We start from the raw sequence: 14,733 nt of genomic DNA, 5'->3' as shown, positions 1-14,733 counted from the left end.
TCTGTAGTTGTTGGTGATGGTACTTCAATAGTTGTGGTAACAACAGAAGGTTTTGATGTTACGACTGTTGTTTCAGGGCTTGTTGTTGTGACACCTGGCACAGAGGTGGTAGTTTCAACAACAGCTGTGGTAGAGCTTGTTACTGGGCCAGTGGTGACTTCTTTAGGTGGTTTTGTTGTTGCAATCTTTGCTGTTGTGATTTCTGATTCTGTTGTCTCTACAGATTTGGTTGTTGTTTCTGTAGTTGTTGGTGACGGTACTTCAATAGTTGTGGTAACAACAGAAGGTTTTGTTGTTACGACTGTTGTTTCAGGGCTTGTTGTTGTGACACCCGGCACGGAGGTGGTAGTTTCAACAACAGCTGTGGTAGAGCTTGTTACTGGGCCAGTGGTGACTTCTTTAGGTGGTTTTGTTGTCGCAATCTTTGCTGTTGTGATTTCTGATTCTGTTGTCTCTAAAGATTTGGTTGTTGTTTCTGTAGTTGTTGGTGACGGTACTTCAATAGTTGTGGTAACAACAGAAGGTTTTGATGTTACGACTGTTGTTTCAGGGCTTGTTGTTGTGACACCTGGCACGGAGGTGGTAGTTTCAACAACAGCTGTGGTAGAGCTTGTTACTGGGCCAGTGGTGACTTCTTTAGGTGGTTTTGTTGTCGCAATCTTTGCTGTTGTGATTTCTGATTCTGTTGTCTCTACAGATTTGGTTGTGGTTTCTGTAGTTGTTGGTGACGGTACTTCAATAGTTGTGGTAACAACAGAAGGTTTTGATGTTACGACTGTTGTTTCAGGGCTTGTTGTTGTGACACCTGGCACGGAGGTGGTAGTTTCAACAACAGCTGTGGTAGAGCTTGTTACTGGGCCAGTGGTGACTTCTTTAGGTGGTTTTGTAGTCGCAATCTTTGGTGTTGTGATTTCTGATTCTGTTGTCTCTACAGATTTGGTTGTTGTTTCTGTAGTTGTTGGTGACGGTACTTCAATAGTTGTGGTAACAACAGAAGGTTTTGATGTTACGACTGTTATTTCAGGGCTTGTTGTTGTGACACTTGGCACGGAGGTGGTAGTTTCAACAACAGCTGTGGTAGAGCTTGTTACTGGGCCAGTGGTGACTTCTTTAGGTGGTTTTGTTGTCGCAATCTTTGCTGTTGTGATTTCTGATTCTGTTGTCTCTACAGATTTGGTTGTGGTTTCTGTAGTTGTTGGTGAAGGTACTTCAATAGTTGTGGTAACAACAGAAGGTTTTGATGTTACGACTGTTGTTTCAGGGCTTGTTGTTGTGACACCTGCCACGGAGGTGGTAGTTTCAACAACAGCTGTGGTAGAGCTTGTTACTGGGCCAGTGGTGACTTCTTTAGGTGGTTTTGTTGTCGCAATCTTCGGTGTTGTGACTTCTGATTCTGTTGTCTCTACAGATTTGGTTGTGGTTTCTGTAGTTGTTGGTGACGGTACTTCAATAGTTGTGGTAACAACAGAAGGTTTTGATGTTACGACTGTTGTTTCAGGGCTTGTTGTTGTGACACCTGGCACGGAGGTGGTAGTTTCAACAACAGCTGTGGTAGAGCTTGTTACTGGGCCAGTGGTGACTTCTTTAGGTGGTTTTGTTGTCGCAATCTTTGGTGTTGTGATTTCTGATTCTGTTGTCTCTACAGATTTGGTTGTGGTTTCTGTAGTTGTTGGTGACGGTACTTCAATAGTTGTGGTAACAACAGAAGGTTTTGATGTTACGACTGTTGTTTCAGGGCTCGTTGTTGTGACACCTGGCACGGAGGTGGTAGTTTCAACAACAGCTGTGGTAGAGCTTGTTACTGGGCCAGTGGTGACTTCTTTAGGTGGTTTTGTTGTCACAATCTTTGCTGTTGTGGTTTCTGATTCTGTTGTCTCTACAGATTTGGTTGTGGTTTCTGTAGTTGTTGGTGATGGTACTTCAATAGTTGTGGTAACAACAGAAGGTTTTGATGTTACGACTGTTGTTTCAGGGCTTGTTGTTGTGACACCTGGCACAGAGGTGGTAGTTTCAACAACAGCTGTGGTAGAGCTTGTTACTGGGCCAGTGGTGACTTCTTTAGGTGGTTTTGTTGTTGCAATCTTTGCTGTTGTGATTTCTGATTCTGTTGTCTCTACAGATTTGGTTGTTGTTTCTGTAGTTGTTGGTGACGGTACTTCAATAGTTGTGGTAACAACAGAAGGTTTTGTTGTTACGACTGTTGTTTCAGGGCTTGTTGTTGTGACACCCGGCACGGAGGTGGTAGTTTCAACAACAGCTGTGGTAGAGCTTGTTACTGGGCCAGTGGTGACTTCTTTAGGTGGTTTTGTTGTCGCAATCTTTGCTGTTGTGATTTCTGATTCTGTTGTCTCTAAAGATTTGGTTGTTGTTTCTGTAGTTGTTGGTGACGGTACTTCAATAGTTGTGGTAACAACAGAAGGTTTTGATGTTACGACTGTTGTTTCAGGGCTTGTTGTTGTGACACCTGGCACGGAGGTGGTAGTTTCAACAACAGCTGTGGTAGAGCTTGTTACTGGGCCAGTGGTGACTTCTTTAGGTGGTTTTGTTGTCGCAATCTTTGCTGTTGTGATTTCTGATTCTGTTGTCTCTACAGATTTGGTTGTGGTTTCTGTAGTTGTTGGTGACGGTACTTCAATAGTTGTGGTAACAACAGAAGGTTTTGATGTTACGACTGTTGTTTCAGGGCTTGTTGTTGTGACACCTGGCACGGAGGTGGTAGTTTCAACAACAGCTGTGGTAGAGCTTGTTACTGGGCCAGTGGTGACTTCTTTAGGTGGTTTTGTTGTTGCAATCTTTGCTGTTGTGATTTCTGATTCTGTTGTCTCTACAGATTTGGTTGTTGTTTCTGTAGTTGTTGGTGACGGTACTTCAATAGTTGTGGTAACAACAGAAGGTTTTGTTGTTACGACTGTTGTTTCAGGGCTTGTTGTTGTGACACCCGGCACGGAGGTGGTAGTTTCAACAACAGCTGTGGTAGAGCTTGTTACTGGGCCAGTGGTGACTTCTGTAGGTGGTTTTGTTGTCACAATCTTTGCTGTTGTCTTTTCTGAGGTTGTTGTCTCTACAGATTTGGTTGTGGTTTCTGTAGTTGTTGGTGACGGTACTTCAATAGTTGTGGTAACAACAGAAGGTTTTGATGTTACGACTGTTGTTTCAGGGCTTGTTGTTGTGACACGTGGCACGGAGGTGGTAGTTTCAATAAGAGCTGTGGTAGAGCTTGTTACTGGGCCAGTGGTGACTTCTTTAGGTGGTTTTGTTGTCGCAATCTTTGCTGTTGTGATTTCTGATTCTGTTGTCTCTACAGATTTGGTTGTGGTTTCTGTAGTTGTTGGTGACGGTACTTCAAAAGTTGTGGTAACAACAGAAGGTTTTGTTGTTACGACTGTTGTTTCAGGGCTTGTTGTTGTGACACCCGGCACGGAGGTGGTAGTTTCAACAACAGCTGTGGTAGAGCTTGTTACTGGGCCAGTGGTGACTTCTGTAGGTGGTTTTGTTGTCACAATCTTTGCTGTTGTCTTTTCTGAGGTTGTTGTCTCTACAGATTTGGTTGTGGTTTCTGTAGTTGTTGGTGACGGTACTTCAATAGTTGTGGTAACAACAGAAGGTTTTGATGTTACGACTGTTGTTTCAGGGCTTGTTGTTGTGACACGTGGCACGGAGGTGGTAGTTTCAATAAGAGCTGTGGTAGAGCTTGTTACTGGGCCAGTGGTGACTTCTGTAGGTGGTTTTGTTGTCACAATCTTTGCTGTTGTGATTTCTGATTCTGTTGTCTCTACAGATTTGGTTGTTGTTTCTGTAGTTGTTGGTGACGGTACTTCAATAGTTGTGGTAACAACAGAAGGTTTTGATGTTACGACTGTTGTTTCAGGGCTTGTTGTAACACCTGGCACTGAGGTCGTAGTTTCAACAACAGCTGTGGTAGAGCTTGTTACTGGGCCAGTGGTGACTTTTGGTGGTGTTGTTGTCTCAACCTTTCCCGTTGTTGTTGTTTGTTTAGGTGTGGATGTGGTTCCCAATGTGGTTTTTGCCAATGACGTAGTAACAACAACTGTGGTAAAATCAGACATTTGCAAAATTACAAAAGTATTATATTATAAATTATTTCATATAGTTGTCCACATTACTCGTTTTTGTGTTTTGTTTTTGTAATTTCCATTTGTCTTAAAACATTTCCACCAGTTATAGTGAATATGAAAGCAAGTCATATGAAAGCATCAGTGGTTAGGGTGGTTGCATAGATTTTCTTACCTGAAGTTGTCTTTCCAACTGTGCTGAATGCAAAAGGGGTAGTTGTAGGACTTGCTGTAGTAGTAGTTAGGCACGGGTACATACTTCTGGTTATGGTCCCATTGGCCCCGCACTCAGCTGTGATGCAGTTTCCTAGTCCGTCTGTGGTGTTGTAGATTGTTGCCCCATATATGTAGGTTTTTCCATTAATGAAGCATGTGCAAGCTGCAGATCAAGAGTATAATGTTTTCAATTTTCTTAGAACATTCACCCGTTTTTTATATATATATATATATATATATATATATATATATATATATATGTGTGTGTGTGTGTGTGTGTGTGTGTGTGTGTGTCTAAATTAATAAATACATAAAGTCAGTGTATATGTTTACTTATTTACTTACAGTTTACATTGTAGTTGCATCTTATTCCAGAGACTGTACAGGAGCTTTGAAATAGAAAGGAAGGGAAGGGAATGTAAACCATTTATAGAGACCATGGCAGAGGGATTCAAATTCATAAAAATTACCATACTAAACTCTCTCCCTAAACCAAATTGTTCTAAAACTATCCATAGACACCCCACTCAATCCTTCCAAACAACAAAACCGCACAAAGTTACTATGCCCTGTGTTTTATGTATAAAATGCTCGTAAATATTGTCCTCTGCCAGATGCCCTTTCAGGACACTTGACTGATTTAACTTTATCAGTTTATTCATGTATTTAGCCAATCATGAGGCTAACAAATTGGAACAAAACTTAATATCTGCATAGATTTTAATAAATGGGAAATAATTAGAACAATGTGAGATCCTTCCCCTTTTGGGGCAATAGAAAATAAAAGCAATATTCATGTGACCATGAAACAATCGTGTTCAACAGACTGTATAAATATCCCAGAAGTGCAGCAACAATTCAGACGGTATGGTATATCAGGGTGCTTTATCTTTATTTGTGTTCTTAAGGGATAAGTGTAATTCTTTCAAAGAAATTGGGCATTTCGCCAGTCAATCATAGGGCTGATACATAGAGACAGACAACCAAATAACGCTTACATTCAAACCTAGATGCATTTTAAAGTCACCAATTAACAGGTATGTCTTTGTACTGTGGCAGGAAGCTGGGGGACCCAGAGAAAAAAAACAAATAGAACAGGCAAACTCCACTAGGGAGTCTAAAGCCTGCAAAATGGTGTCCACTATGTTAGCTTCTGCTACTGTTTTTGAAATGATTCCCCGAAGGAGATGCTGTTCATGAAAGCAGTTGTTTCTTGTTCACCAACATTCTTAAGCCCATTACACAGCGGGGGGGGGGCGTGACGAATAAACCACACAAAACTATTCATCAAAAACTATTCATACCGGCAGAGATGTGAATTGGCAACAGTTGTTCAATAAAAGTTTCAAACATTCGGGCCAGCTCATCTACAATATTGGTGGCACAGTTTGAGGTCCTTCTGGGGACGCTGCTGAAGTGAGAGAGAAGGTGACGGGAGATGCAGTGTGAGCGGACGAGAGAGAGCGATTGGAGCAGAGGAGAGTTAAAGTTTAGCTGTAAAGATATCAAGTGAATGTACAGTAGCTAGAGTCTGCAGTTTGAGCACAAATAAATGCTGCCGCTCCTGAAGACCAACAGAAGTGTCCTGTCTTATTTCATGGCTGCTGAGTGGAGTGACAGGGGTTAGCTTAGTTAGCTCCAGAGACTTCAGCCCCGTCTCCCCTTGTACTATCTGTGCACGGTCAGGAAACTGAAGCAGGAAAAGCTAACACTAAGCTACCGTATGCTATTTATTGAGTTTTCTTTTAGCAAAATACTCGTAGTCAATGTAATTCCATCTGGTAAACAGTTACGCAGAGTGTAGCATATGTTTAGGGCTTTATTGTAAAAGGTAAGAAAGGAAAGATTGTCTCTGGGAAACGCTGTCTTTGTCAAGTTTCAAAGGAGTAACAAAGTTTGCCGTCTATACAGTCTATGGTTCAAATAGCAGCGTCCGTGTTGTTGTAATATGATCCATCAGTAAACAACACAATGTGATTGGTTGATGTCTAGATGCTCAGAAAACTCTACCGCGTTTCGAAAAACAATAACGTCGCTTTATCGCTGTGTTATATTAGCGTTCTGTGTGAAAGTAGTCAGGACAAAACAACTGTTTGAAAAAATATATTGACGTGCAAATTAATGGCCCGAAAAACCATCCCCGGTGTGTAAACACAGTTACACTTTGTCACGTCATAATGGTTTTAAGATTGGCTGCCAGGCTGAGGGGTGTGTGGCTTACTTGCATCACAGAGGCAGAGGAAGGCATTGAGTTTAATTGCAGGAGTGCTTAGAGTGAAAAATAGATACTAGCCTAATGAAGACGTGATTGTTCTTTCAAGTACTTGTAGAGACAATAAAATCTGCGAGTCGGGCAGGCAAGATGTCGGAACGCAGCGCAGAGTGGAAAATCCGGATCAGAGTCTCCATCCATTGTGATTTGGGGTATGACATTTTCATCCACGCATTGCATACTGGCAATGCTTCAGTGGTCAGTGGCTATTTCATTGGTCTGTCAATATGGCCTAAGCTGAGTGGTCTGAGTAAGGATGCAATCTCTCTCAGTTCTTTTACACCACTACACAGTGTGCATGTCCAAATGTGGTACTGTATATGCATCATTGCCTACTGTGTGCGAAGCCCTTAGTGTGACAAAAAGACCTACCAAGTGTAACAGTTGTTCGATGGAACCTTTTCTCCAATGCTGTAATGGGTGTTTATGTCATCATAGCAGCCACATTGGTCCCAGGCAGCGCACTTCATGGTGTCTTCATCAAAGTAGGGCTGGGTTGGGGGACACTGTGGATAGCAGCCTGCAATACCATTATAACATTTTGATTAATCTTAGTAGAAATACAAGTATAGCTACATGGTAAACACTATTCAAAGGTGGAAAGAGTACTAAAATATTGTGCTCAAGTAAAACTACTGTTACGTTAAGACATTATACTTGAGTAAAAGTAAAAGTACTTGTGGAATATATATATTTCAAAGTTTTGGCCTTAAGTTATAGCGCCACCATCAGGCCAAATGGCATCATGTTTTATGGGAAGCATCAGCACATTACCATCAGTTATGGTGACAAATGTAATGTCTCTAGCTCGTTCTAGCCCCCAGTAACTTGAGAAAAGGCATAATTTAGCATATAATGCCAAAAAGACCATGCCCACATGCACCAGTCAATATGACACTTCAGAATTACACGCCCGCAGACCATGTGTACCAATTTTGGTGAAATTCCGTCCATACATACTACATATTTGTAGTATTTTTGGCACCCTCTATGAATTAAATCTAAAATTGTTACGTAGGCCTATTCATCAAAACGGACTAAAGGTATGTTATGATTTTTATTCTTACTGGACAAACTGTTAGAGGGTTATGGCCAATTTCCTGTTAAGCCTCGCCCTTTGCAAAGTTCTTTGATTGATGACAGCAATGGTTTTAGGCCATTCTTGCTCATTTATAGTACAAATGTGTATCTAGTCCTGCAAAGCTGCATACTAATGTTGGTGTTGATATAATTAAAATTGACAAAGTTCTATTCATTTTACTATTTTTGACATTATGCAAATTAGCAAAGAATCCATCATGGTGGACATTTATGGTCCAAGAGGCTTTTTTGTAGCGCACGTTGAGTTGCATATGTGTGAGAAATTCTAAGTCAATCAGACTTAAGGGGCGAGAGGCGTGGCTGATTGGGCTTGTTTCTTGGGAACCGAATGCACACAATTTCCAGTCTTTGGGCCAAGTTTGTTGTTTCTAGCTCATTTCAGCTCACGGCAATTTAAGCCACAGCGGAAGACGACGAATAATAAATAATAGTAAACTGGAGCAAAAACAATAGGGCTCTACCCACTTCAGGGTTTGAACCCTAATAAATAATGCAAAATAAATTGCGTTAGAAGTCAACTTATACACAAGTGGAACAGTGTAAGTTGATAGACGCACTTTGCAGCCTGCATATAGAAATAATTTACAATTATAAATATACAACCTCACTAGAAATAACCAGAAAAGAGACTGAGACAATAAAACAAAAATGACCAACAATAAATAAAAAGAGCTATAGATACCATGGCTACATGGCTGTACACATTAAATATATATAAGTATATAAATAATATACTTATTTTAGAATCAGTAGAACACAGTAGAACAACATCACCAAAGCAGACAACGTGGACATGCATAAACAATATAAACTCCACCGCAGATGCAGGTGGTCAACTTTCATTTTAAGGTAGAATAATGATAATTATAACTACATGTGATTTTTAACCCTCTTGGATCTTAGGGTATTTTCAGATACAGATGATTTTGGTATCCTCTGATATCTTGTCAATTTTAACAAATGTATGTTACCAAGTACCATTCAGCACAAGTTCAGCTACAATAATATCTAACACATTTTCAGAAAGCTAAGTGCCCAGGATCTGGACATTTCCCTGAGCTATTGTCAATAAATATAATTCTGACATCAAAATACTGAGTGAAGTTTAGAAAGAATAAGAATGCAGACATCTCAAGGTCCGATGACATCATTGCATAGTAATTAGCCATGTGGATTTACCGCTGGTAAAGAGGCGAGGCTGGTTTATTTCTGCTGGCAGCTAAGATTACAAGACTTGGCCAAATTTCAATCTTCGTGGCAAACTAAGATAAATAGTTAGACTACATAGACAGCTTTAGTGTTAGCTTGTTTGTAACAATTCACTATTTGCAGAGTAGCGCCCTTTGCTTGTGTAAAACAGCCGGAGTGGATGAGAGACGAACGGAGCAAATGTTAATGCCTATTGAACAGATAAGTGTTGATAAAGTATTGGCTTTTTACTCCCGAAGGTTTTATTGCACTTACAGTAACGATAGGGTGACCAGATTTCCCGGAACTAAAACCGGGACTTGCGCGTGACCGTAGTGCTTTTTAACGTGAACATGTGCCAGCCCAGGTCAGACATAAACACAGACAGTAACTTCATTATTTTGTTCGTAGGCTGCTCATCTAATAATAAGTGTTTTTTCCTGTAAAATTAACAAAATTGCAGCAACAGCCTTTTTCAGTTTAGTAAGAGATTTATGTTGAGATTTTTTCTAAATATGATTTTTTGAAGTGTTATTTATTCCAATAAAACCAAAAGAATTAAAATGATTTATTAAATTTTTTTAGTATTAAACACTTCATTTTCTGAATTCTGGTGAATTTTTATGCACCTATTTCTACCTTTTTCTGAATCAATGTATATGCTGCAAATATCTTTATGTAAAGAGAAACATAGATTACAGTCCAAATATAAAACATAATGGAATATATTGCAATAAGGCTCTCAGGCATTCTGTATTGCTTTCAACTATTTATTCTCCTTTGGATCGACTTTTCTAATTATATCTGAGTCAGCACACATGTAGCCTAGGCATCACTTACTCTTCCCTCCTGTTTTGCGTCGTTTGTTGGGGAAGTAACCTCCTTAAATGTGCATATGACAATTATTCACCTCAATGATACATTAATTCATTTTAATGTATTAATAAACCCCTGGACTGTAATATTTCAGATGTGTTTGAGCAAGATTTCTTAACGCTATTACTGTGCAAGCCAGAGACATCGTTTATCCCGATTCCATAGTCACTGATATGGTCATAAACATATATATACCTATTTTTGAGGGGGAAATAAACTACAATTTTTTGCAGCGAAGACATGATGTCCTCTGGAGGACATCCACCAGACCACCGGGTGCTCGGGGGATTTTTGTCGGCTGCAGGAGTTGAGGAATGCGGGGAGAAGGCTGCTTGCCTGGCTAAGGGAACTACCACACAGATCGACACTTCCAAGCCTCCTACTCACCAACACCAGATCGATCACACACAAAATGGATGAGCTACAAATACACACGGAGCTGCTGCGTGATGATTTTCACAAAAGCCTGGCTGAACACATTTATCACGGACGGCAGATAGCAGCTAACAGCTAGCAGCAAGCAGCTAACAGGCCAAGCTACCCACCGGCAGGATCAAGACAGGGTAGGTGAATTTAAACAATGTCTGAGTTGAAAACGCATCTTGTTGTCATGTTAGGGCCCTGTTCATGTGGCACAAACATATTAATTGCATTTTGTGTTTGTTAAGAGGTACAAAGGCACTCTAAAACTTGCCCCGACAACTGCCATTTTAGCTCAGTAGACGCTTGTACACGTAGCTGCAGCAACTCCAGTTTGCTAGGACCGATCCAGGTCGGGTTTTTTTCTATTGAAAGTACTCGCATAGCTATAGCAATCAAGATTAACATAAAAATTCTCCTTTAAGTGCTAGTCCTGGCCTGTGTGAACTTGGCCAGTGAACGCAAACCTTTATAACATATGATTTCCAAATGTCGGCTAAGGGGAAGTTACACGTTGCTGCAGCTGATTTATCTTCTTTCTTTTGTTCCATTCTCACACAGTTTATCGGGACTTTTACAACTTGAAATGTAACAAAGTACAATGCTTGTGATAAAAAGTACTTTAGTAAAAGTAAAATTATTTTTTTTATTTTTTTTAAATATTCTAAAAAGTACACAAAAAACAACTTCATTACAGTAACGAGGGTAAATGTTATTTGTTACTTCTCAATCAATGTAATTTGGTCTCAATTGTTGGCCCTGTGCAGATCTGTGGCTTGGGAATTGGTGATATGTAATATATAGCACTAATGCAGCAGAGCAACAACATAGCAAGTTCGAATGAGGTTTTTTGTCTTTAGCTTTTGCCTGTTTGCTTCAAGGGTGAGCCACACATTCACTAGAATGTGTTTATTTTAAATTATTTAAAACATGTTAACACAGCTGCAAGAAAGGTTAATTAAGCTTAAAAACAAACTAAACTGACCCAAAGAAATGACAAGTTGTGCAAATTAACCCTATAATTCCTGAGAAAAGGAGAAAGGAATGGAGAAAATGCCAAAACAGCAGTAATGAGTACGATGGCTTTGGCACATGTATGCCTAAATACTGGATCAAAAGCACGTCTGATCGATATTCACTCCTATAGAAAGGTCAATCGTTCTGTTGACCTGATTTAAACTTGAAGCCTGGCCAAAACACACAGATTAAACTAGTCAAGCCAAAATATATTTCTATAGTACCTTCCAGGGCAGTAATGAGGTTGGAACAGTTTCCTGATGGATTCCTACATGTCTTCATGCAGTCAGCTCCACAAGGCTTGTAGTGCCACTCACAGTCACCAGGGGAGTTATAAAAGTCGCAGAAAATAGCTGCAAGAGAAAAAATAAGTACTAACATAAGTACAAACAAATTTAAATATGTTGGCTAAAGATGCAATTCCCTCTTGGTGTCACGGTGGCCAAACTTACGGCACAGCTTTGGAGTTCTCCATTTAATGCAGGCCCCAGCTTCATTACAAGCTTTGGCATATGCAGCGACAGCAGTACAGAGACACTCACAGTCCCCACCGGTGTCACAAGCACAAGAGTCTCTCACACAAGAGTCAAAGTATGGACCAGGGTCAACCTTGAACACACAATAGTGTACTGTTTAGCAGAATAATAAAAGTTGAGGGCAACAAAAATGTTGTCCTGTGCTTGCAGTAATAGTAGCAACAGTGGCATTGGTAGTATTAGTAGTAATCACACAGGGGGGATGGTATAATTAGAAGGTCTTAGTTCACCAAAATCATAAGGAATCACCAACTGGGGCATATGACTATCCAGTCCAGATGTTTGACTGTCTGAAATTTAGCTTTTAACCCTTGTGTTGTCTTCCCGTCAACCTTGAAAAAAACACAGTTTTTTTTCGACGTTTTTGACGCCTTTTTTTCACAGTTTGTTTTTGCTTTTTCCAACATTTTAAAAAACTAATTTTTCTTCTACACATTTTCAGCACTTATTTCTACGTCCCATATTTTCTGATATAAAACAAAAATTGAAAACAGGTCAATGTGACCTGAAGTCAACACAAGGTTAAGAGATTTTGCTCTGGAGCAATGTTTTGATTGAACAGATCAGAACTGATCAACACGCAAAGCAATGAACGCTTAGTGCCATAGATGGAGATAAGCAATAACATTTATATAATTTCCCAAATACTGTGGCAGTTAAAATGATAATGATCGTGTATGTGCATACACAAGTATGTGTATCCATGTGCCTATCACCATAGTTACCTTTGGATGACAGCTCTGGAAGGTGACACTGGTGATGATGCTACACTGTTTCTGGGACCAGGCTGCCCGGTAGCGGTTAGAGGCACAGGGATCAGTGAGTAGTTGGGCATTTGGGCAGTCGGATGAACTCTTCCAACTGTTACCAAATTCTAGAACGTCTGCCACTGTCACCTGGGAGCGTGTGGTGTAGTCATTCTTACTGTTGCCATCGTAGTTTCCACACAGGCCACAGACTTGACCCTGAGAGGGAGGAACCCAATAACATAATTTACTGCTATGATAGGACTGGTACAGAGTAAGGCTGGTTTGTTGCCACTTAAATATCCTTTACTCCTCAAGCGTAGGTTTAGCATTTTCAAGTGATGTCTTTGCTGTCCAGTTTATAAAGTGCAAACACTGTTGTGTGAAAAAAAAACATTGTCTTGTCTTTAAAAGTGACACATTCACCAAAGAGCTGCTGACTACAAAATATTATTGCAATAGTATTGCAACATAACATATGATCGATTGTCAGAGGTGGAAAGTAACAAAATACATTTACTCACGTTATTGTATTGTAGTTTTGTTGTGTATTTTGTATTTTTCAAGTAGTTTTTAAAGCAGCCATATTATGCTCATTTTCAGGTTCATAATTGTATTTTAAGGTTGTACCAGAATAGGTTTACATGGTTTAATTTTCAAAAAACACCATATTTTTGTTGTACTGCACCGCTCTCTCTCACTGCTGCAGCTCCTCTTTTCAGCTGGTCTCTGTTTTAGCTACAGAGTGAGACCTCTTTTCTTCTTCTTCTTCTGTACTATCTTTGATTGCACTTGCATATGTGCAGTAGCTCAGATGTAGATCATGTCAGCTAGCTAGCTCCATAGACAGTAAAAGAAAGGCTGTTTCTATAACTTTGGTCAGTTACAAGGCAGGATTAGCTGGGAGACTTCTAAATGAGGGCGCACATGTAAGTAGTTCTTTTGTAGATTATGGTGAACTTGTGTGTGTTGTAGCAGTGCTTTGCTATTGAGAACGAGGTAGCATGCTAGCGTTAGCATGCTAGCGTTAGCATTAGCGTTAGCATGCTAACACTACGAGCTAATGGTTGCAGTTAGCCTGCTCGTTTCGGCTTGTGACGTCACAAGCCATGCCGATTTTGAACAGCTCACCCAGAGACTGAAGGCAGGACACGTATCTCACTCTAAACAGCATGGATGGATTTTTTTCAAAGTTTGTATGTGTGTGGAAGCACCAGAGACACAACATAACACCCCAAATCCCAGAAAAAGTGATTTTTTCATAATATGGGCACTTTAAAATCGATAATTTAAAATGTACTTGATTACGTTTTGAGTGAAGTATTATATTTCGCTACATTACAAATCCCATCCGTTACTGAGTAAAAAAAAACACTTTGACTAACGAAAACCGAAAGGCAGAAAAGAAATCGCGCCAGGAACCACTACAGTGACGAATGATCAGCATCTAGGCTGCCTACCAGGCGCCAAGTCTTTCTGTAGGAGATTGAGAACGAGATGGAGGTGGATCAGGCGAGCGACGGCTGATCAGAGACTGTTTCAGTAGAAATGCTAGCTGAAACATCAAGTTCTGCTGCCCAAAACAACAGAAATCCTTGGCCACATTTGAAAGACTGTTTTTCATTTAAATTCAAGAGGGCCAATAGTATCATCATGCAATGCCAGATGTGCCTGCCAAAGGAGACTGAACTGGCAGCATTCAATAACTCCACATCTAATCTGCGGAAGCATGTTTTGGTAAGTATTTGTGCATTGATACTTCAAACAAAGTTTTCATGACTAATAGAAAAATTGCCAATTAGCAAAACAACATGTTTCGTGGCATTGCTAATTTTTGTCTAGCACTAGTAGGACAACGTATGTAGGTCACTGGCTAAATTAATTCAAATACATCTAATGTCATGTGTGACGTGTTATGTTGTTATTACATGTGTATACATTTGTATAGATGTTTATACATTTGTATAGATTTTTCTTTAATTAAAAACAAAATAGTTTTGGATTTATGACCCTTGTCCTATTTTCACTACATGGGAGAGATCCCCCTGCCCCGTTTTACAGGTTTTTTTTATGCAGCTAAATAACTTTTACTTAAAGTACATTTTAAATGAACTACTTATTACTTTTACTTGAGTAATTTTTCAGATAGGTAATTTCACTTGTACTTGAGTAATATTTCATCAAAGTATTGTTACTTTTACTTGAGTACAATATTTTAGTACTTTTTCCACCTCTGTCGATCGTAAGCCACATTTCCATGAGAAATGTAACATAAGCTAATTTAAAGC

General features: G+C 39.8%; 1 protein-coding gene across 1 annotated transcript in view; it reads right to left on the bottom strand.

Moving 5' to 3' along the window:
- Window positions 1–940: 940 nt before the first annotated feature.
- The window catches only part of LOC116045193 (mucin-2-like), a 32,870-nt gene continuing 19,077 nt past the window's right edge, over window positions 941–14,733 (bottom strand). Inside the window, exons 24-31 of the mRNA XM_035999099.1 lie at window positions 12,425–12,664; window positions 11,616–11,772; window positions 11,388–11,516; window positions 6,934–7,081; window positions 4,635–4,678; window positions 4,249–4,452; window positions 1,386–4,048; window positions 941–1,165 (exon numbers count right to left, since the gene is read on the bottom strand). Coding sequence (XP_035854992.1) covers window positions 1,088–1,165; window positions 1,386–4,048; window positions 4,249–4,452; window positions 4,635–4,678; window positions 6,934–7,081; window positions 11,388–11,516; window positions 11,616–11,772; window positions 12,425–12,664 — 3,663 coding nt within the window. The 3' untranslated portion in view covers window positions 941–1,087. The remainder of the gene's footprint in view (window positions 1,166–1,385; window positions 4,049–4,248; window positions 4,453–4,634; window positions 4,679–6,933; window positions 7,082–11,387; window positions 11,517–11,615; window positions 11,773–12,424; window positions 12,665–14,733) is intronic.

This window comes from Sander lucioperca, chromosome 3 (genome assembly GCF_008315115.2).
Source record: "Sander lucioperca isolate FBNREF2018 chromosome 3, SLUC_FBN_1.2, whole genome shotgun sequence".
In the NCBI taxonomy this organism is placed as follows: Eukaryota; Metazoa; Chordata; class Actinopteri; order Perciformes; family Percidae; genus Sander; species Sander lucioperca.
This window is presented reverse-complemented; position numbering and strand designations above follow the sequence as displayed.